The sequence below is a fragment of the Dendrobates tinctorius genome, unplaced genomic scaffold (assembly GCF_039654945.1).
Source record: "Dendrobates tinctorius isolate UK_male_01 unplaced genomic scaffold, ASM3965494v1 ptg000007l, whole genome shotgun sequence".
NCBI lineage: Eukaryota > Metazoa > Chordata > Amphibia > Anura > Dendrobatidae > Dendrobates > Dendrobates tinctorius.
In genome coordinates this window covers 52,713,932-52,738,703 of record NW_027361675.1, presented here as the reverse complement: position 1 = coordinate 52,738,703, position 24,772 = coordinate 52,713,932, and the positions used below count along the sequence as shown (strand labels likewise).

General features: G+C 43.1%; 1 protein-coding gene across 5 annotated transcripts in view; it reads right to left on the bottom strand.

The window, feature by feature from the left end:
• SPNS2 (SPNS lysolipid transporter 2, sphingosine-1-phosphate) overlaps nucleotides 1-24,772 on the bottom strand; it is a 162,513-nt gene that overhangs the window by 7,335 nt on the left and 130,406 nt on the right. Inside the window, exons 10-13 of one of the 5 annotated variants that reach the window (XR_012231974.1) lie at nucleotides 24,176-24,274; nucleotides 19,454-19,617; nucleotides 15,428-15,498; nucleotides 1,083-1,129 (exon numbers count right to left, since the gene is read on the bottom strand). Coding sequence is in view for 3 of the 5 variants with exons in the window: in XM_073574650.1 (XP_073430751.1) it covers nucleotides 15,435-15,498; nucleotides 19,454-19,617; nucleotides 24,176-24,274 (327 nt within the window). In the remaining 2 variants the exon portion in view is untranslated. The other 4 variants (XM_073574650.1, XM_073574659.1, XR_012231972.1 and 1 more) reach the window with 4 other exon arrangements.

Genomic DNA, 24,772 nt, shown 5'->3' with positions numbered 1-24,772 from the left:
TGGTGCTCTTGGATGCAAACATGACCCGAAGGATTGGCAACTGTTCATTGACTTGTCAGGTTTAAGTCTGAAGGCTGTTTTACTACACAATGGAAATATCTATCCTTCCATACCTATTGGACATGCTATACACAGGAGTACATTAAATTTCCAACCGGTCTTGCCAAAACGTATAGCTTTCATGTTGTGTATGAGCAGATGAAAAAAGGCCCTAATCTGCACAATTTCACTTATTCCGGACCGTACCCTGTTAACCATTTCAGCTAATTTCACATTCACCTTATTTAACATTATTCACAGTATTATTTATGAATTTGCTATATTATAGAAAATGTATTTACACTTTTTCTATTGAGCTCCTATAGAACCCAAGTAATGCATCACATCATATATTAGCAGAATAAAGTCCAGCCTACACAGAAAGGCAAATTGAAGACCTAACTGGCAGAAAGTCGTTGAAAACCCCAGCATGCGCCCCCCTCTATTTGGAGGCAATGGACTGATCAAAGTGATTGCAAGCACATCTTCACAATTAGAGACTTTTAGGTTTCTTTAAGAAGTAATGAGGCAGACACAGTAGGGGGCACTATTGATTGCTTTAGAGCATAGATTATGAAAGGCACCCAGGTGAGAGAAAATGTGCCCCCTAGGGCGTTAAATCCAGGACAACAACAGTGCCAGCAACCGCGTTAAATGGGACATGACAAGCTGGTAGCTGATCATCTCTGTGCACACATCAATTAAATATCCACCTCTGCTTTTCTGCAGGACACAGATCTATGGCAAACATTGCGTTTTAAACAGTTTCCTATAATCAGATGTATTAACGCCTTTCTCTAAGGGCTCGGAAATGGAAGGAATTCCTGACTGGACAGGGCTAGGACGGATAGTAGAACCCCAGTGACAAAATTCTGTAAATAATGCTTAATTTATTGCAGCCAAATCCTATAGAACTGACAAACGGCCATAAAAATCCTAATATAAAAAAGTATAGACCAGGCCATATGAATAGAACAGTACACGGCCCAATATATAGGTCTATGAATATATCATAAAGTCCCATATGCCAGGGATGACTGTACCTTATCAGACTTTCCCAGAGGCTGGCGGCATCATGAGTTGACTCACCCTAAATAAAGGACAAACAGCAAATGTCACTTTTAAAGAATGGCAAAAAGGACAAAAACGTGAAATGTCAGGGATTTCAGGATCAAAAAAAAAAAAAAAAAAAAAAAATACCGTGCCACCATGAGCATGAAAACTGCCAGCTCAGCTTTGAACGTTCAATTTGCATTTTTTCTATGAGTAGAATTATACAGTGAGGACTCCTCATATATTAACAGGATGGGCAGGAATAAGGGTACGGGTCAAATAAATGCCTATCACACATTTCATAAGTAGGGTGCAGACGTGGTTAAAATGTATTTTTCTGAGGTACGCCTCATTACTGCTACTATACATAGATATCCTCTGAAAGTTACTATACCAGAGTTCTAGTTTAGTGAGGGCATCAAACCGAGAATTGCTTCCTATTAAAATGCTATTTTTGCTGTATACCAAGGTGTGGCAGTAACAATGCCTTTCTCTACACACATTTTGGCATTCCCATAATTATATGCACATGGCATGACCTGAACACCTTTCATTTTGAGCTAAATATTACAGGGCTCTGACTGGTAGGCAGCCGCCTAAATGTAAGAAGCCTAAATTAATAATGGCGTTTGTCAAATTACATTTGAATCACCGTAGCCAAATGCAACATTAATGTCATGAACCCGACTGGATAACATTCAATTGTGTTAGCTGATCGTGCACCATGATTCACAGACCTGTCACTGTGTGGGTTATGTACCGTGCTGACATAATTGTCACGTTTCTGCTTATACTTGAAAGTGGAAGAAATCTAGATGTCAGGAACAGAGCGCACAATAGGGCCCTATGGGGGGGGGGGGGGGGGGGGGGAGAGTGGCTAAAGGGGTGATCCGGTCTAAAACGACAAGACTGCAGTCACTATGTGACTGCAGACTTGTGAATCCTTGCATACCGCACTGTTAGGATTCTCCGGTGACAGCGCTGTGAATGGCAGTTATGTGACAACTAGTAAACGCTACGTATACTGCCTGCCAATATCTGAATAGACCGTTTCTGGCCTTTCGCATTACATTTACATTGAGCATGCCAGAAACAGTCTACTCAGATTCTGTCCGGGAGTATTTATATCACATACTTGGGTCACGTGATTGCCGTATCCAGCGCCGACACTGGAGAATCCCAACAGTATGCATTCCATGCTACGTGAAGGTTCACAAGTCTACATAGAGTGACTGCAGACTTGTCGTTTTAGACTGGAAAAGCCTTTTAAGTGCTTGATTAATGCTCACCTGGTGGAGTTATAACAGGAAAAACTCATATATAGGCATGAAGAAAAACCAGCTGCTGTTGTTGCCCCTCGGCTGGTGGATAACTCCTCCAGCTGCTGTGGCTGGTGGATGAATCCTCCAGGAAGTATTGGATCCAGTTGGCTAAAACACACTAGATGTGCTGCTGGATTAAACAGAGTCTTCAACAATAAGGTTTTTTTTATTTTTATTCACAACGTGTTTCAATGCCATATTGGCACCTTTTATCAAGTGAAAAAAAATGCCTTTTTTCACTTGATAAAGACACCATCAAGGCGTAGAAACGTGTTGTGAATAAAAAAAGAAATCTTATCGTTGAATCTGTTTACTCCAGCAGCACATCTAGTGTGTTTTAGCCCAGGGTTCCCCAACTCCAGTCCTCAAGGCCCACCAACAGATCATGTTTTCAGGATTTCCTTAGTGTTGCTCAGGTGATAATTGCTTCACCTGTGCAATACAAAGGAAATCCTGAAAACATGACCTGTTGGTGGGCCTTGAGGACTGGAGTTGGGGAACCGTTTTAGCCAGCTGGATCCAATGCTTGGAAGCTTGTAGTTTAGAAAACTCTTCCAAGTGCCTCTATATTATACAGCCTTGTATCATACTCATTATGGTACTTGTTTTGTCCTTATATTTTCTGCTATCAGTGTATAGACTATGAATGGCCTTGGATTAGTAAGATTAACTTTAAATTCCAGTTTACAGCCATTGAATGTTGTCACATCATGTTGTACGATACCTCAGTCACAATCCAGATTACTAATGACTTATTACACCACCTTTAGTGCTACATATAAAAAGCCATGCTTATAGTCTAGTAAAGGAGTACAATTTTTGTGATTGGTCCAGATTGCTACCTGGATAAACCAGCATGGTCTGTATATATCTCATGTAACATTCAATCAATTTATGTGTGAGCATATACTATAGTCCTTGTGTAGTTCTGCATTTGTTCTTTATCTCCATTGTTGGAGATATCCCAGCAATCTAGGTTTATCAGTCAAAAGAGGAAGCCAATTTATCAAAAAAAATAAGCCATGTCCCCATGTGTTCACCCCCCAGACAGTGTCCATGTCCCAAACCTAGGGAGGGTCCTTTCATGACATTACTGATGCCTCACATTCCTGTGGGAATCACACAAGAAGCGAGAGGAAGGAACACCGCTCTACCCTCTCATCCTGACAGAGGAAGACACTATTCTCAAACCCATGCTCGGCAAATAAATTGTAAGGAATAGTTTTATTCTATTTTAGGAATTCCTAATCTTTTCTGAGATTTTGTGACGGTAAGAGTGGTTTATTTTAACTTTCCATCCGCCTATTCAATGCTGCCATTAAAATGGAAGTGCTTATTTTTGGATGAAGGGTTCCCTTACAATAAAATAATTACGGTATGTCTGCCAGCCGGAGTTCTGAAAATTACAGTATATTAGTTGTAAAACCCTCTACTTAGTCCTTTAATTCTGTATCTTTATGATAAGCTCCCTAGTCGTGACAGTGTGGGCAAATGGAAAGCCTAAGGGCCAATCAGGCCAGAAGTACAGACTGTGAACATACCAAGGCAGTGTTACCTCATGCACTGGGGATACTCTATCCAGTGCAAGTTACTAACCTACACGTTGTGTTATGTGTATGTCCAAGACGGATCAGGACTACACCAGTCACAAATGGACAGCCAAGTACAGGCACTTGGTGCTTCACGGACAGATAATTACAGCTGACCACCTATCTCCGCCACAACTGCATTAGTTGACAGCTCTGGCTTGATAGAGCCAAAGAATGGCAGAGATACTGTAGATGGAAAATAAGCAGGTGCAAAGGTAGACTTAAATGTTTGGCTCTGCAATGATGCACCAAGTGCCTGTACTTGGTTTGAACAGTCATTCTGTGCCGACGGTGCCCCCTTAAAGAACGGGGAGTGTCGTGGGTTTTCTATACCTTATGCAGGTTACATGTTTTATACATGGCCTTCCCAAAAGTTAACTAAACACAAGAATAAGGGTTTTTCCCTGACCCATCTCATCCTGTGACTCCATCCTTTAAATACTCGACATTTATAGAAAACCTTTCTTGATGTCTATACTTGATATGCTGGACCCCACTGATTCACATCATCCCCACTGAATTGGTGTGCAAGTTTTCCCTTTCCTTCACTTTTTCCTTTTTCAGTCGTAAAATTCACATTGGATTCAAACATGCAATTATCGTTGTAGATTTCTTTTTAGCCAAAGCCAGTAATGGATCCAAAGTGAAAAATGTGTATCTGCTCATGTAACTCAAGAAGTCGTATGTGGAAATCTAGCCTAAGGTTAAGTTCAAATGAGAACTAAACTTTGTGGACCAGTTATGTCAGATGGGACTGCCTCAGGGAGCAGCTCCGTGCGCTTGTCCACATAACACATGCACGAGCTGTCGGTTATGCCTATTGTACTTAAATAGGACCAGACTGGGGCATGTTGCGTTTTTTTCATGTGGAACTGAGTTCTCTGTGGGAAATTGCCCATGTGCACTAGCACATAGGCTACAACCGGTCTGTGTCATCTGTTGACTTAAATTAGTTTTTGATACATGGGCATAACAAATCTTATGCCAGTCTTGAACCACAAACCCACTAGAGTATGAAAGGCCAGTTTTGATAAATTCACGTTTGTGTGCTCTTACAGTAAATGTTTAATGGGGATATCCGGGACTTTATAACGGCGACTAGCACAACAGACCGGTAAGTTGCAATTACCATGCCTGTTAGTGTTTAGGTACTTTTTTTTTTTTTTAATAAAGCCCTAGATATCCCCTTTGACAACCACATAAGTTTTTTTTACCATTAAGCCTCATTCAGACATGGGTGATTTTTCTAGTATGAGAAAAACAGTCAGTTTGGTCAGTGAGTAAGTTTTTTTTTTTCCTATCACCAGGGTTTGGTCAGCGTTTCATCAGTTTTTCACAGATGGAAAAAAATAAAAAAAAAAGTTGCGCATGCTTCTCTCCTATTCATCAAACCGCCTGTGGAAATCAGACAACAGACGGATGGGATCCAAGTGCTCTCCAATTTTTTTTTTTTTTTCACAGGCCCATTGACTTGCATTGGCAATTTTCATCTGAGAGCCAGATCAATATCAAACACACCATGGACCATCATATGAACAAGTGCTAGCAGTCAGAACACCCATATGAGAAAAACGGGACATCTGAATGAGCCCTTGGACTATGTTCACATGTCAGTTATCTGTATTTTTAAGATCTGTTTAGGAATCATAAAAACAGAAATAAAACGTTTAGTGACAGGATTCGTTCAAAAACGGAAACTTTGAGCTCAGATTGGTATCAGTTTGCATTCAGCTTTTTACATGTCCGTTTTTATTTTCTGTTTAATACTGGATTCATAAAAATGAGCATATCTGTAGAGCTATTAAAACCGGATTACTTACCGGTAATACTCTTTTGTAGAGTCCACGACAGCACCCACTGAGAGAGGGGATCCGCCCCCGGAACAGGAAACCTACAGAGAGATAAATGGGGCGGTCCCCCTCGCTCCCTCAGTTTGTGTTACCGAGAACAACGGAGGAACCGCCATACATGTTTTAGTCAAACTGTTTGGGCGATTCATCTATCTTACCCCTATGCAGTTTTAAGCTTACTAAGTTTCATCACATATCTAACTTAAATCATAATCTCCACCACCAAGGAGACCCATGTGTGAAAAAATTCTTACGGGAGGGAAGTGAGCGGGTGCTGTCGTGGACTCTACAAAAGAGTATTACCGGTAAGTAATCCGGTTTTTCCTCTTCGCCACGACAGCACCCACTGAGAGATTTCCAGAGATAATCACTTGGGCGGGCACACCGTGTTAAGGACTGATCTACCAAAAGTTAGATCCTCGGTAGAGGACAAATCTAGTCTATAGTGACTATAAAAGGTAGATGGAGAAGACCAGGTTGCAGCCTTACATATTTGTTCAATTGGGACATTCGCCCTCTCGGCCCCGGAGGATGATATGGCTCTAGTAGAGTGCGCCTTAATCCCCAGTGGAGGGTCTTCTCCTTTTGTCAGATACGCCATTGTGATCGCATCTCTAATCCATCTGGATATCGTGCCCGATGTAACTGCAGACCCCTTCCTGCTGCCCTGGAAGGAGACAAAAAGAGACCTACTCTGCCTCCAGGGACTGGTCCTATCTAGATAGGCTAGCACGGCTCTCTTCACATCTAAGGTGTGATATTTCTCCTCGTCCTGTGTTGACGGGTTCTCATAGAAAGAAGGTAGGCATATCTCTTGAGATCTATGAAATTTAGTTGCCCGTTTGGGCAGGTAGGACGGATCCGTCTTTAAAATCAGACTGTCTCGTGTTGTTAACAGGAACGGTGGGTCTACTGATAAAGCGTGAAGATCACCCACTCTCCTGGCCGATACTAAGGCCACCAGCATAGCCATTTTCAATGAGAGGCACTTTATTGATGCTGAGCTTATGGGCTCAAACGGTGCCTGAGTGAAGGCATCCAAAACTAGAGTAAGGTTCCACGCTGGAAGTCGAGGCACATGCACCGGTTCTGCTCGTTGACAGGCCGAGATAAACCGAGTCACCCATCTATTTGCTGCCACGTTATAGTTAAACAGGGCTCCTAGGGCTGACACGTGGACCTTAAGAGTGCTTACTGAGAGTCCAAGTTCTCGGCCTCTTTGTAGAAACTCTAGAATGGCCGTAATGGGTACTTCACCAGCTAGTTTTGTTGGGTGAAAGGCCAGGAACTTCCTCCACACCTTAGCATATATTTTTGTCGTGGACTCCTTCCTGCTTTGTAGCAGGGTATTGATTAGGTTCTTTGAGAAACCCTTCTGCCTCAGTAGCTCCCTTTCAAATTCCAGGCCGCTAGGTGCAGGGCTTTGGCCTGTGGATGGTAGCAGGGTCCCTGCGAGAGAAGATTCTGGTGCAGCGGCAGGATCCATGGGTCGGTTACCGACATGGCTCTCAGCCATGAAAACCACGGTCTTTTTGGCCAAAACGGGGCTATCAAGATGACCCTCGCCCTCTCCTGTCTTATTTTCCTGACTACTGTTGGTAGTAGCACCATCGGAGGAAAGGCATAGGCTAGTTGGAATGCCCAGGGTGCTTGGAGGGCATCTAGAATATCTGGGTTGTCCGACCTGTAGAGAGAAGCAAACCTTTTTACGCGCCTGTTGGCTCTGGTTGCGAATAGGTCTATCTCCGGTCTGCCCCATTCTGACGCTATCATTTCGAAGACGTCTCTGCTGAGGACCCACTCTCCCTGGTATAGGGCCTGGCGACTGAGAGTCTGCTCGGGAGTTGTCTACTCCTCTTATATGGAGCGCTGACAAGGAGAGAAGATGGACTTCGGCCATCTTCAGAATCTTTCCCGCGATAGACATCAGTGGCATTGACCGCGTGCCTCCTTGCCGGTTTATATAGGCCACTGCGGTGGTATTGTCTGTCTGGATCAATACGTGGGCGCCTCTTAACTGCGGGAGGAAGTGAGATATCGTGTAAAAAAATCGCTGTTAGCTTCTTTACATTAGAGGAGGCCTCTATTTCATTCTCACGCCACCAGCCTTGTACCATGTGCTCCTCTAGGTGGGCTCCCCAACCTAAGGGGCTGGCATCCGTGGTGAGTATCTTGGAGGGAGTCACCCACCACTGTACTCCCTTCGATAGATTGGAAGGAATTAACCATTTTAGGGATTCAACCACCTCGGGCGATAGGGACATCTTCCCTTCCAGCCGCCCCTGCAGTCTATCTCCTGCAGAATAGCCCACTGTAGTTCTCTAGAGTGGAACTGAGCCCATTGCACCGCTGGAATGCATGATATCAGTGACCCCAGCAAGGACATGCCCTGTCTCAATGATATTACGGGTCCTCCTGTAGCATTCTGTACTTTGTCGATTATGGCCATTACTTTGGCGTTTGGCAGAAAACACTCCTCAGTTACGGAGTCTACTTGCAGGCCCAAAAACCTTTGACAGGTCACTGGCTCTAGTCTGGATTTCTCCCAGTTAATTAGCCAACCCAGTGTTTGTAGGGATGAGATAATCCTAGCTATTCTTGCTTCACACTGTGAAACAGAATTCCCCACTATGAGTAGGTCGTCTAAGTAAGGGACAACTAGGGTGTCATTCAGCCTTACATATGACATTACTTCCAGCATTAATTTGGTAAATACCCGAGGAGCCATGGATAGCCCGAATGGCATTGCCGCAAACTGGAAATGCTGAATCCGACCTCTGAACCAGACTGCTACCCGCAGGAACCTCTGGTGCCCTTGATATATGGGGAGATGGTAGTAGGCGTCCTTTAGGTCCAAGACCGCCATATAACACCTGGGAAACAAAAGCTTTATTGCAGACTTAATCGACTCCATTTTAAACGACCTTAGTCTTAGGAAGGTATTAAGTTTCTTTAAATTTATTATAGTCCTGTAAGAGTCATCTGGTTTTGGGACTAAGAATAGAGGAGAATAAAAGCCCATCCCTGTTTCGTCGTCTGGGACCTCCACTAGGACCTGTTTAGTTAGCAGTACCGCAATCTCCATCTCCAGTGCTTCCTGCTGAGATCGGGACTTCATAGAAGTCAATAAGAAGGAGTTCGGTGGATACCGAACGAATTCTAATTTTAGGCCTGATGATACAATACTTAGGGCCCACGGGTTTGATGTCACCTTCGTCCATTGGCGGCTGAATCTTAATAGCCTGCCACCTACCGGTGTAACGGTTTTATCGGGATCTGTCTCCTCTGAAGGGACGTTTCCCGAATAGGTTGCCTCTTTGCTTGGGGTCCTTATTTCCCCAGCGGTCCTGGGGTCTAAAGTCTTTCTTTTTACCGAACGGCAGCTTCCTGTAGGCCCTCCTGTTGAACGGAACATACGGGTTAGGGAACCCCTTTTTCCTCTCCCCCGCTTTTGTCAAAATCTCATCCAGTTCTGTACCAAACAGGTACTTACCCTGGCAGGGTATAGCACACAATCTAGTTTTTGTTTGTGTGTCTCCTTTCCACCCCTTCAACCATAAGGCCCGCCTGCCTGCATTGGTCAGTCCTGCCGCTCTAGCTGACAACCGGAGAGAATCCGCGGAGGAGTCGGAGAGGAAGGCCGCTGCTCCCTTAATGAGGGGCATAGAGGAAAGAAGCCTACTCCTAGCTACTCCATTCTTAATATTGTCCTCCAAGTCGTTCAGCCACACTAACATAGATCTTGCCGTACACGTGGCTGCTATTGCGGGCTTAAAGGCTGCCGTACAAGCTTCCCAAGATCTTTTGAGGAATGTATCGGTCTTACGATCCGAAGAATCAGCCAAAGTTCCCGAATCCTCCACCGGCAAGGAGGATCTACGGGAGGTAGAGGCCACTGCCGCATCCACCTTGGGGGCTCTCGACCAGGCCGTTAACTCCTCATCGTCAAAGGGATACTTACGCTTTGACGTTAAGGGGAGGAAGGTCCTCTGACCTTGTTTCTCCCATTCCCTCTTAACTAGGTCTTTTACAGCTGGGACCACTGGGAATGCTCGGACCTTTTTACGGGAAATACCCGCAAACATTATGTCCTGAGGGGTCTTGGGGTCCTTACTCTCCGGCAACCCCATGGTATTTCGGACAGACTTCACGAGATTACTGACACTGTCCGTGGGGAAACACGTCTGATCCTCGTCCTCTGAGGAAAGGTATTCCTGGGACTTATCGGAATCTAGTTCTCCGGTATCTGACGGCGACCTAGACGCCAGCGAGACTCCTCCTTTAGATGAACGTATGTCTCTCACGGAGGAGTGACCCCCTAGACTACTGGAACCGCCTAAGGCCCGTAGTTCCTCTCTTATCAGTGCCCGGATATCCTCCTTCTTCCGTGAGGATTCCTCCTGCAAGGCCTCCTCAACACATGATTGGCATAATCTCTTTGGGTGGCCATCCGGGAGGGGCTGCGAACATAAGGCACACTCTCTATGTTTCGCCTTCTCTGTTCTTTTAGCCTAAAAGGGGTATGGACCAGAAAGAGAAGGCTATCAATTATCTAACCTGACCAAAAAACACTCACCCGTGAATTTAGTCAGCAACTACCGGCTGCGGTGTCCGGGACCCAGGCTGAGGCGAGGCATGGGACGACTTCTTTTCCTTACGTTTCTTCTCTAACGGCTCATCCTGCCTGGAAGGCCCACTGGATTCCTTCCTAGCGCTGCCACTTCTTCTGGTGCTATTGGTTCTCCTCGTAGCACTGCTCTGTCTACTGCCAAGTGGGGATACCACTAGCTGACCTAATGGGAGTGAAGCTGGGTCATCTAAGGACGACATGACTGCGCACTAGCGCTGTGCTTGTGGCTTCCTTTTAAAGCCTTTGCTATAGCTGCTCCTCCTTCTCTTCTTTTTTTTTTTTTTTCCGTCCTCCATTTTTTTTTTTTTTTCTTCCTTACTGCGCATGCGCGGGCGTTGTCCCGCGGTCTCTGCCTTCGGCCTGATCCCGGAAGTCCTCCTCCACTTCCGGGTTGCCTCTCCTGGAGCGCTGGGTCACCGCAAATGAGAATGCGGACGGCGACACCGCGCGTCTGCGCCCCCCCTCCACGCCTTCTCCTGCCGCAGGTATGACTCCCAGCAGCGCCGCTCAGCACACACCGCACAAGCCCTTCTGCCACTCTGGGGGGGGCGCGCGGCCTCAGTACGCCTGATGGCGTTTGTAATGCGTCTACCCCCTCTGGGGGGGGGGGGGGAGGGAGTATAGCCATGCCCCCAGTGAGCTTTGGCACCACTTTCGCCTCCAGCCTCACCTGCATTACACCAGTTCTGGGGGGGGGGAAATACACCTCTCCGCCCGACGCTGCCTCCTGTCCTGGGGCCCCTGCTGCTCATATTCTGCACGCAGGCGGCTACCAGACCAGGCATCCTCTTCTGCGGGTTCCTTTCCAGGAACAGGAAACCAAAACTGAGGGAGCGAGGGGGACCGTCCCATTTATCTCTCTGTAGGTTTCCTGTTCCGGGGGCGGATTCCCTCTCTCAGTGGGTGCTGTCGTGGCGAAGAGGAAAAAAAGAGAATCATAACAGATACTGTGCAATAATAATAATCTGCATGTTATGTCGGCACAGCAACTGTAACATCCCTCTGACAAACCTGTAATTCAGGCTGCTCGCTCAGCATAGTAAACCAGCAGCGGTATATGCTATATCCAGCGCCAGAACAAAGAATCATTGTGTGTGGAAGAAGGTTAGACCAGACAGTCCGGTAGTTTTTGCTCTATACGGGATGTTATGGACCTGCTAACATTACAGAGTACACGGTGCTTGTTTCCCACATGCTTACTCACAATGATCTGTGTTAAGTGATGTTGTGTCTTTATAATTTTCAATGACAGAAGACAATGGTGAAATAAATAAAAAAAAAATCTAAACACAAGAAGCGGTAGACACGGGTCAAATTAACGGACTGATGTTTTATACAATGCAGCAGGCCATACAATACTCAAAGCACCACTCCGGCTTTTTTTTTTTTACTTCACCACTGGAGTGGCATCACTAATACATATTTCCTGTCCATAATAAAATACTTACCAGCCACCCTCGTCTTCTGTTCTTGGCGCCACTCCAGTTGTCTACTAGGCGGACCGCAAATCACTTCTCAATGTAAGTCTTTGAGAACCAGAACAAGACTCGAATAGACTTACATGGAGAGCTTGTTACAGTTACCTCTGACTTCCGATCAGTCAGAAGTTGCAGTCACAAGATGGCAGAACGAGACCGAAATGGCGCCTGGAAGAGCAGAAGACATCGCAGGTAAGTATATTAGTAGGGAACATGCGTTAGTGATTGGTAAATATGTTATGCATTATTTATTCCATTAGGATAATATTAATAGTTCTGCATCACTATCAATCAACTCTTGTTGGTGATGTACCAGGGTTGCCAAGTTGGCTTTTCATTTTTTGTCTGGATACCTTATTAAAAAAAAAAAAAAAAAAAAAAATCAAGGACAGACAATTTTTTACAGACACATTGGAAAACCATAAGAAGTAATTAAAATAAGGGATATTTGTCTACAGCCTATTATTCTGATATATAGACATCAGCTGCATCCACTGTGAGCTGTAAGTCTATTATATAAAGCGCAATGTGTGTGTATGTATGTGTGTATGTATGTGTGTATGTCCGGGATTGGCATCTGCACCGTCGCAGCTACAGCCACAAAATTTTGCACAGTCACACCTCTGGACCCCGAGAGCGTCATAGGCTATGATGTGAAATTTTAACCCCGCATGTTCCAATTCACCAAACAATTTTGCCCCTATGTACATAATGTGGAAAAAGTGTATGTATGTACTGTATGTGTGTATGTCCGGGATTGGCATCTGCACCGTCGCAGCTACAGCCACAAAATTTTGCACAGTCACACCTCTGGACCCCGAGAGCGTCATAGGCTATGATGTGAAATTTTAACCCCGCATGTTCCAGTTCACCAAATAATTTTGCCCCTATGTACATAATGTGGAAAAAGTGTATGTATGTACTGTATGTGTGTATGTCCGGGACTGGCATCTGCACCGTCGCAGCTACAGCCACAAAATTTTGCACCATCACACGTCTGGACCCCGAGAGTGTCATAGGTTATGTTGTGAGGCGAAATTTTAACCCTGCGCGTTCCAATTCACCAAACAATTTTGCCTATTCTTATCATTTCTATGGTGTTATCATCCTTCTGTAAGGCTGGAAATAACAATTTATTACCGTGCCAACACAGAACACCCTCTGACAGACTGCAGGGGGAGCCCAGTTTCACACAGGATAGGATTAGATACACAGCTCAGCAGTCAGTATCACACAGGATAGGATTAGACACATGGCTCAGCAGTGAGTATCACACAGGATAGGATTAGGTACGCAGCTCAGCAGTCAGTATCACAGGATAGGATTAGATACACAGCTCAGTAGTCACTATCACACAGAATCGTATTAGATACACGGCTCAGCAGACAGTATCACACAGAATAGGATTAGATACACGGCTCAGCAGTCAGTATCACACAGGATAGGATTAGATACATGGTTGAGCAGTCAGTAACACACGATAGGATTAGATACACAGCTCACAGAAAGTATCACGCAGGAGAGGATTAGGTACACAGCTCAGCAGACATTATCACACAGGATAGGGTTAGATACACAGCTCAGAAACAGGATGTGCCAAAGGAGAGGACATTTTCATTCCAAGAATTCCACTCATTCCATCTGATTTGTTTTTTGATTTTAAACGCCTCCAGTTTCCAGTTCAACTGCTATTTGCAATGTCCATTAACAATGCTCAGGGACAGTCCTTGAAAGTAGTAGGGATTGATTTGCAATCTCCATGCTTTTCTCATGGTCAACTTTACGTGGTCTGTTCAAGAGTTGGAACTGCCAAAAATCTGTTCATCTTTGCACCGAAAGGAAAAACCAAAAATCTTGAATGAGTTGAAAATAAAATACTATCAATACTTGGGTAACCGTTTAGTTAATTTGTGTTGCAAATCTGTAGTGTTGAATACATGATGTGAAATGTTTTTATGTGCAATATAATCATTATAATTTGTTATAACTAACCACAGTTGGTTACTATGCCCAGGCAACGCCGGGCTCTTCAGCTAGTCGATAATAATTACAGTCAAAATAATCTGTACTAGTTTGTCCAGTCTCAAAAAAAATCACGGACACCTAAAAAAAAAAAAAATTTATGGACAAGGCAAAAAAAATGACCAATTTTTAAGGACTGTCTTGGTATTTCTGGATGGTTGGCAATCCTAAGCTTGGGGCCCAAGTCATCATATGCAATTAGTTGCAGTCTTGTATTTGCTGATGTATTTTTGCACCAAATTCTTGAAAATGTTGCATAAAGTTTTTGGTACAAAATAAAAAATGCCCCTATTTTTTTATCTTTAAGGCGCCACTCCAACGATTTTTTTTAATTGCATCGCTGGAGTGGTGCTACTAATCCAAGTTACTTGACCCTAGTCTTGTGCTTACCATTTGCCATCTTCTTCTGTTGCTCCTGTTGGGCCTCCAGCAATTTGTGACCTGCCGGATTGCTACAGTGTTTGCTGGAGCAATCAGGAAGTCACAACTCAAGGTAAGTCTAGGATAGCCAGAACAAAGACAGAATGAGACTCTCAGATTTACATTGAGAGCTTGTGACTGTTACCTTTGACTTTCAGACCATCATAAGTTGCAGTCACAAGATGGCAGTGCGGTATTGCAACAGCACCGGAATAGCTGAAGATGGAAGCTGGGAAGTAAAATACTAGGTATAGAGAGTAGAAGCACCACTCCAGCACTGACATACAAGAAAAAAAAAAAAACGCTGAACCGCTGGAATGGCGCTTTAAACATTTTTATTCACTAATCAGCATCAAAAGTCGTAAAACATTTAAAAAGTGTCACGTTTCTCTAAAAACTGGTCAAATAGAAAACTCCTCTAGAAACCTTACTCCAAGGAAGGACTGGAGAGAAATTCGCCCAAAAAAATGACATTTGGGTAAAAGTTGCATTTCTTATTGAGAAAAATGAAAAATTACTTAAAGAAAGATGACCTAAAAAATTATGCAAAAACGTATAGAGAGTAAGGTACAAATACTAAATCCACTGAAAAAAATTACTTCAGAAAACTAGAGAAACAGAAATGATGATTCTGGGCATTGCAATCAACAGGGCGTACAGATGTAAATCATTCCTAAATAACACAGAATTGTGCTTAATATTCAGAATGATCAGCCAGTCCTGCATTGTAATGATCCCTCTCTCCTTAATCAGCTATTCAGAACTTGGCTTCTCTATGTAATTTCAATGCATGACTGTTGTCTAGATATTAAAGATTAAAGCACTGAAAAATAAAATTCTGCACAAATTTGTATAATCAATCTAAGTGCTTGGCTAGGATCAGGACAGGTACTCGTAAAATAATGAAAGAATGTCAAAAGAAAATTAACAAGGAGAAAAGAATAATTTCACTAAAGCCGCAAATTAGACAAAACAGAACAGAAAATGGGAAAGTTAAAATGAAAGGAAAAAAAATGAGACCAACCTAAGAGCTACAAGATGGAAGCTTCTTCTGAGTCACTACAGCTGCCAACAGAAGGATCTGAACACGGCTCACTAGTGGGAAGAAAACGCACTCTTTTTAACGGAGATAAAAAAAAAACCTATTTTAAGCAGAGTCACCATCGGGCAAGCCCTCACCAGACAAAAGAAACATTGAAATCTTTGTCAATGCTTTTGTTTGTCTGCTGTAATGTCATCCGGGCAGAAGCTGGGCACCATAGTGAAACCTCAGGATACAGCTGTCTATGGTCAAAGCATAGTACACCTGGCCTCACACAATACAGTGCTACCTATCCCAGCAACCAGTCCCTTCAGAAGCTTTACAGATGGATAAAGCATGTGCAAGAAGACAGCAGACAAAGCTATTACATATGTTACATAGAGACAAACATGTGCGCTTGTTACTGCGTAAATTACATGGAGTATAATGACGTCAAATGTATTTAAAGCTTCAAAAGTAATAGAAAATTCTGCTGCTTCAACTTGGGACTTGGGTTAAAGCAACTCTCCACCATGGGAGTGAAAAGCAGTTATACATTTGTCACGGATACTCTCTATCTGGTGGCCTCTGTTGGTCTCCTAAACCGAAACTGGTGTTCTGGGCGTCCTACATCAAAGGTGCCCTCTTGTGAAATGGGTAGCATAGTGGTAAATGTGAACAGTCTCCCCTGCCGTTCCTTTGCTTTAGAGGTATAATTGAGACTTACCACTGCTCTCTATGCTACTGTGGTGGCCATAGTGGAGGCAGTAATACCGGTCTCAGGGGAGGACACCAGATAAGGCAATTATACATGACAAATATATAGTCCCTTTTCAATGTCAGGGTGAATGATCTCTTTCATACCTCTCCCCCACCACCTCTCCACTTGGTTGTCTGAGGAATGTTCTGCCACTCTGAATGCACCTTAGAAGGCAAATCAGCAAGTCCCCTTTGCAATTGCCAAATACTGAAATCTCAAAAGTACTCAATGGGAGACAAGCCCAGAGACACCGCATGCCATGTTGGGGTGTGTAAGCCACGCAGGGGGCTTCTAGTAGCACAAGCAACATGTGTCACGGTATTGGCAAGTTGAAAAATGGCCGTACCCACTGGCTCTACCACCAAATCAATGTCCCCTCAAGAGGTTATAGTACCTGGAATGAAAATTAGAGGGGTCAGGCTACTGTACATTATTCCACCCCACATCACAATCCTGGGAGTAGGACTTGTGACATTCCTCAAACAACCATTAATAACCTCACTGATATCATGCTAGGGCGTGTAATTCCGCACATGGCGCTAACTCATTGATGGATAAATCGAGAGGCTTTGAAAGTTTTGTTTCCATTTATACATCATTTGTATATTATTAACATGATTATTCATCTTCTGAGTGCCAAAATTCCATGGACTTTTCCTTCTTCGTGGTCACTGCAATGTTGAGAGTATATCAATATATATAAGGCTGTATTTGTCTGAGTGCGATCAGAGAAAACATCGGCTCACACTCGGACCAATGTCTATGGGGCCGAGCAATGCAAGTCAATGAGTGCGTGGAAATCATCGGACTGCACTCAGATGTCATTTTGTGATTTTTTGCACACTGACACAATGGAGAAGATGGAGAAATCTTGGTCTCCGTCTTCTAACAGTGTGCACAGATTCTCTCACATGAGAGAATCGGATCACACTATGCTGACGCTTTATCCAAATGATACTCCGCTCAAGTTTGATCAATTGGCCCAATTCTCTTGGATGTGAGAATCCACAGCCTTCTGACTGTAGCCATATAGTCATAGAGCCATTTGCTGTTGGTCTATACTATACATAATGTATTTTTCTGTCCCTAAAGTGTGGCAGTACTGTGGACTTTTAGGATATCTATTTCTACTTTTTGTACTAACTGAAATTAGTTCTCCTTGCAACAAAGCTTGTTACAATTACACATCTATACAGTCAACAGTCAAAGATAGCAGGTGCTACAGAATATCACAAACTAAAATAATTTCTAAAACCTGTCAGTAGAAACCAGTGTTACCTTAATAGTAAGCATATATTGTACTGTAGAGTAAGGGCACTCAAGAAAGGTTGCCGAGATTCTAGAGACCGGTACAAGAACTTCCCATCTAGAATTTCTGATGGCTAGAGGTGTTTGATATTGTGCACAGTGATGGGGCAATAATTCCACCTTCTGCAGGTCAAGGATGACTTCAGTTCAGGCAGTTTTAACAAGTCTAAAGGGCCTTTTACACACGCTAAAGCGTCACCGATTTTGTGACGCAACAGCGATATCGCTAGCGATCTTTGTGTGACACGTACCTCCAACCGGCCCCCCCGCTGGATATCACTGATCGTGCTCGAATGTCCTGGGCCATTTTTTCCACGTTGGCATCCTGTTGGCGCCAACTAGCGACGCATGGACGCAGGCAGAAGTAGTCATCATCGCTGCGGTGTGACAGGTAAGAGCGACCACCGACGGACCGCTTATCGCTGCTGTGTCGCTGGTGAGATCTGCCTGTTTGGCAGCTCACTAGCGACCATTTAGAGATGCAACAGCAATCCTGACCAGGTCGTATTGTTGTCGGGATCGCTGGTGCATCGCTAAATTTAACAGGACCCTTAAGCTGCCCATACACAATAGATTACTGTGGAGCAAAACAGCAAATTTCGGCAGTACCAGATTATTATCTATTATGGGATGCCTCCTGACTTTCCCACAACAAATGTCAGGGAAATGAATGATTGCACATATTGAATTTCATGGTTTGATTATGTTGTTTTCCAAGAGTGCCTGACAACAGTTGAAGGTCCATATACATAGAACGCTCATTCTCGATTATTAGCCTATTTAAACATGGCACCAAGCAGCCCATGAACAAGCAAAATGCATGTTCTCCGGTTGGCCATTTATGCCAACATAGATACCTCTGTTGGCAGCACATAGTCCCATGTAAACAGCAGACATGCGGATGACTACATGCATGCTGCAAGAGGACAGAACAATCATACTAACAGTCCTTCTGTCTCCATACAGTAGTAGGTTGACCCATGTGCATGGGGACATAAATGAGTGCAGATCAACATTCAGCCAACTGGTGCTCGTTTAGGGACACCTTCACGACTATTAAGTGATTCACTCACCCTTTAAATAAGATTTTGCTAATTATATTAGTTCCTTCCTAACGATGTGACATAGGCAGTTTATAAAACAGTAAGTACTTTTCCATATATACACACGTATGATGTTAGAATGAGTTCAGTGATGCGAAGATTAGTTGTAAGCCATGCAGGTAATTAATGACCACAGAAACAAGTTTGGCTTTTAAAACATTCTTTTTCACTCTATAGTAGCCTTCCAATGTAGTGTATCTAAGGCACATAGTATGTCTAATGCTTCCTTCATTATTGGTGAATTGTCAAGCATTTATAAGAATCCCTAATCCCAAAAATTCACCCCATTAGTGGTAAATTATTTCACTTTATAGTCTACCTCCAGCAGAAGTACTTAGTGCATAACTATGTAGTATATACTTTTTCTAAACCATTCTTTCCTGTAGCACAGAATTGTCCAAAGTCTGAGCTGCGGGTTGCACCAAATCAAGCAGCATCCCCATTTTAGGCTATGGTCTTCTGTGCGGGACTCAAGTCATAGGATCACCCTCTCACACTGAAGGCAGCAGCTAAGAATGAAGACCAAGACATTGCCTAGTTTAGTGCAGCTCACAACATGGACTTTGAGTGGTCCATGCTGCTGGTCAACAGCAAAAACCTCTAGTAGAGTGATTTTGAAAAATTATTATACTGCAGTCGTTCACTATAATCCTTTTTCTTCCTTAGGCTGGAGGTATGCTTTAAGTGGTTAGATCATGGAGTCAATTAACTTTACATGATTAAGTAAGACCATGACAAACTGTCTTAAGAACACCAATTTGGATTTTACAGTTTGAAATGTGATTGAGCCAACTTGTTTTCATTGGTTCCCCTAAACAACTAATAGACCGTACTGATTTCAAGTAAACTTCTACTTACTGTTGCTCAGCTTTGGCACGATCTTCCAAAAAGTAAAGTGCTGTAGCCAGGAAAAACATTCCACCCAAAACGACCACAAACGGGCAGAGCATTAGTGCATAACCTAGACTTAGGAACTCCCACAGTTGAGACTTATTGGTATTCTCCTGGATCAGGTCCGAGATCTGGGAAGCAAAAACAATAGACATGTAAACAGCCTCCTCCAAACTGATGAAATAGAACAATTTTTCCTCTACAGCAGAGGAAATCCACTTTAGCCTAGCTGCCTAATGACCTGGGCACTGGGGACTACAGAGGAAAACTAGGTTTAGCTAAACAACCATTGTGCTATAATGCCTGGAAACAAAGTGCCAGTTTTCATCGTACGAGGGTCATTTACGAGGTGTGGACATATTTCCAGTAAGGAATGTGAGGCTATAAAAAAATTCAATGGTAAAAAAAAAAAATTAAATAACACAGCCTATTAACATGGACATTGTGCATTTTATATCATAATAGGGTTCAGAAAACATTTTGAGAACTTAAGCACACAGCGCAGGATATCCTGAATCATGGGTAGAACGTCACTGATTTCAAGGTAATCTGGTATTATTTTTGGGGATGTTCCAAATATTAACAATTTTATTATTTTTCCTAAATATATTTCATTATGTGGTGCAAATACAAAATGAATCATATTATAATAATATTTCAGTGACCAAGGACCACCACTGAAGGATGACTATAAAGTGGCTAGGGTTAAAAAGGTACAGTGGGGCAAAAAAGTATTTAGTCAGTCAGCAATAGTGCAAGTTCCACCACTTAAAAAGATGAGAGGCGTCTGAAATTTACATCATAGGTAGATCTCAACTATGGGAGACAAACTGAGAAAAAAAAATCCAGAAAATCACATTGTCTGTTTTTTTTTCATTTTATTTGCATATTATGGTGGAAAATAAGTATTTGGTCAGAAACAAGCAATCAAGATTTCTGGCTCTCACAGACCTGTAACAACTTCTTTAAGAGTCTCCTCTTTCCTCCACTCATTACCTGTAGTAATGGCACCTGTTTAAACTTGTTATCAGTATAAAAAGACACCTGTGCACACCCTCAAACAGTCTGACTCCAAACTCCACTATGGTGAAGACCAAAGAGCTGTCAAAGGACACCAGAAACAAAATTGTAGCCCTGCACCAGGCTGGGAAGACTGAATCTGCAATAGCCAACCAGCTTGGAGTGAAGAAATCAACTGTGGGAGCAATAATTAGAAAATGGAAGACATACAAGACCACTGATAATCTCCCTCGATCTGGTGCTCCACGCAAAATCCCACCCCGTGGGGTCAGAATGATCACAAGAACGGTGAGCAAAAATCCCAGAACCACGCGGGGGGACCTAGTGAATGAACTGCAGAGAGCTGGGACCAATGTAACAAGGCCTACCATAAGTAACACACTACGCCACCATGGACTCAGATCCTGCAGTGCCAGACGTGTCCCACTGCTTAAGCCTGTACATGTCCGGGCCAGTCTGAAGTTTGCTAGAGAGCATTTGGATGATCCAGAGGAGTTTTGGGAGCATGTCCTATGGTCTGATGAAACCAAACTGGAACTGTTTGGTAGAAACACAACTTGTCGTGTTTGGAGGAAAAAGAATACTGAGTTGCATCCATCAAACACCATACCTACTGTAAAGCATGGTGGTGGAAACATCATGCTTTGGGGCTGTTTCTCTGCAAAGGGGCCAGGACGACTGATCCGGGTACATGAAAGAATGAATGGGGCCATGTATCGTGAGATTTTGAGTGCAAATCTCCTTCCATCAGCAAGGGCATTGAAGATGAAACGTGGCTGGGTCTTTCAACATGACAATGATCCAAAGCACACCGCCAGGGCAACGAAGGAGTGGCTTCGTAAGAAGCATTTCAAGGTCCTGGAGTGGCCTAGCCAGTCTCCAGATCTCAACCCTATAGAAAACCTTTGGAGGGAGTTGAAAGTCCGTGTTGCCAAGCGAAAAGCCAAAAACATCACTGCTCTAGAGGAGATCTGCATGGAGGAATGGGCCAACATACCAACAACAGTGTGTGGCAACCTTGTGAAGACTTACAGAAAACGTTTGACCTCTGTCATTGCCAACAAAGGATATATCACAAAGTATTGAGATGAAATTTTGTTTCTGACCAAATACTTATTTTCCACCATAATATGCAAATAAAATGAAAAAAAAAACAGACAATGTGATTTTCTGGATTTTTTTTTCACAGTTTGTCTCCCATAGTTGAGGTCTACCTATGATGTAAATTACAGACGCCTCTCATCTTTTTAAGTGGTGGAACTTGCACTTTTGCTGACTGACTAAATACTTTTTTGCCCCACTGTACATAGGGTGTTCTTTACCCTCAAGGTAAAATTCTGTACCTCCGCAGAGAGATGGGACAATATGCAAACAAAGGATATTCAGGATATCATGGCAAGGGGATATCATCTAACATAAAACATCAAAGAAAATTATACATTTTTCTTAATTGGGTGCAATCCATGATACCTCAACCTATATGGTCTTGCTTTACGAAGTGTACATCAAATAGTTAATTATAAGGTAATCATTGGGTTCCATGATCCTTCGGGGGCTGATCCTCAAAATCCGGTACATCGAGTTCCGTTATGTAAAGAGGGCATTGTGTAAACAGTTGTGAAATGGAATTTTCTCTCATGTTAGTTTACAAATTGCTGATGCTTTCAGTAAAGCATTGTATTGCCATAAAACCTTCACACGGACGGCTGGAAGTAAAGCAATTAGAATTATGTATGAAACTGCAACTGCGAAATGGCCTTGCAGTCCTGAAAACATGATGTGCACGCTGAGCCAGATGAGCTCTTAGGGAACAGTTCAGCCTCCGCATTGTAGACTTATTCCAGTTAAAGCTCATCTGCCATCTTCATTTTATGAAGTACTGGTATGTGCACAGCATTCTGAAACTTCCAACGTGTGGAGCCAATTCCACACTTTCCCTATATGTACACACGGGTGTCATTAGTCTGACGACTGAAGCACGTTTATAACTCCATCACCTACTACAAGTAGTAAATTGACCCGACTTGTTCACCTACAATGTCTATATATTATAATATGAGCCCACGAGCTAGCTGTGGTCCGCAAAATTATAGAAACGGTTGGGACTTCTTCATATCATTTATTGTAATGAAGTACAATTGCTTGTCTCCCCTCCCAGTGCGAGTGGTGTTGTCAGTAAGGTGACCGGAGTTCATCGGCTCTGAACTCCAGTCACCTTGCCGAGGTCTGCACTCAGCACTGAAGCAGTGTTCTCACCCTCAGCTCAGTTTCTCCTCTATGCCGGGCTGAGTGGTTGCATTTTAGGTCACAGCTCAGCAATGCAGCCAGATGTAGCAGAGTTGGGCTCGCCACGGGATATATATTAATGATCATCAGACAGTTGAGGATTTCATTATAGTGAGTGCAACGTTTTTCCTCACATTGCACTCGTTGAGTTTATATGCAGATGTAAGCGAACCCCTACAACATCAATTTTTGCACTCATGATATACTCCATGATCCTACACAGCTTGTAAGATACATTATTTAATATGCTTTGCTTATACAGCGCCACATATTCCACAGCGTTTTACAGACGTCATCGCTGTCCCCATTGGGGCTCACAATCTTTATTCCCTATCAGTATGTCTTTGGAGTGTGGAGTCTTGTGGAACTAATTTATGGACTTCCATGCGCTGCTTGACAAAATACAGGATTCCAATTATGGTGAAAGATTAATCAGTTATTCCCAACGCGTTTCGAAGTAAGAACTACTTCTTCCTCAGGGGATGACAAACATGTTTTGTCATCCCCTGAGTAAGTAGTTCTTACTTCGAAACGCGTTGGGAATAAATGATTAATCTTTCACCATAATTGGAATCCTGTATTTTGTCAAGCAGCGCATGGAAGTCCATAAATTAGTTCCACAAGAATTGATATATTAGCGGTCACTTGGTTGACCTTTGGACGTGCAGCAGCTGACTTCTAACCTTACATGCCTGATCTCTCCTGCAACAGGTGAGTGGATTTCTTATATATCTTTTACATTAACCCGGATAAGACCCTATTTGCGCTTTTCTGTTCCTATAGCGTATTATTTTGGAGTGTGGAGGAAATCGGAGAACTCTGAGGAGATCCACGCAAACATGGGTAGAATATACAAACTCCTTGCAGATGTCCTTGGTGGGATGTGAATCCAGGACCCCAGCACTGCAAAGCAACAGTGCTAACCACTGAGCCAACGTGCTGTACATTATGAGTATTAATAATTCTCTTTTTCATTAAAGGGGGTTTCAATTAAGCACTGAGCGAAGCAGATTATTGAGTTGTCTTGTGACCACAATTATGGAAGTCGCGTACTTGAAGTCACCCAACTGCCCATTCAAATTGGAATTACAGAGGCATTTTGACAGCATGCACATTACGAACTGTCATGATTCAGCAATCTAAAGTTACAGAGTGACTGTAGAAATTTGTCTAGAGCCAAGAAGACGCCACTAATAGGATTCAAAGGTGAGCTAGTCCGTCTCATTAAGTTACAGATTTTAATAAAAGGGAGGAATATTTCATAATATTTCTCAATTTTGCTACATATTAACTGATCAACTGTAGTTCAACACAAGTAAGCTATACACATATAAATTGTATGACATACTACTACATTCACACTGATCACAGTCATGTACTTACAAAACCAATAAGGTACGGACTCCCAGCGTCTCCAAGAAGATGTGATGTGAAGCTCTGCAAAGCTACGGCTGTGGCACGGCGGGTTGGAATGACCACATACTGCACAAAATAAGACAAAGAGTAAGACCCCTACAAAGAATATAAGCACACTGTATCCAGCGCCTCCATTCCGAGATGTGGGTACTAGGCAATGAAATAGTACATTGTTTTCAAAGTATTTTCATATAGTCATTTATTTCTGACTCGGTATAACAACCATCATGCACTATATCATGTAACAGAATGAGACCACAAGGTCTATAAATGGAGAGAATTCAGAATGCAGTTAGCATCGTTTTCTTCTTTATTTTCGGATAAGGATGCTTTTGATCCTACAGAGATGGCAGAGAAACAACCGTTTATGTGAACCTTTTATTTATTGATCGGTATGCTCTTTATACGCCATATTGTTAGGGGAAACAATAGAATGTTCCTGGATGATTGGCGGTATCTTGACATATCACACAAGAACACAGTATTCAAGAAGCTTCCTGTTTAAAATAAAACATCCATGGCTGTAGCCTTGAATAGGTTCAATAGGAAATTCCTACAGTAGAC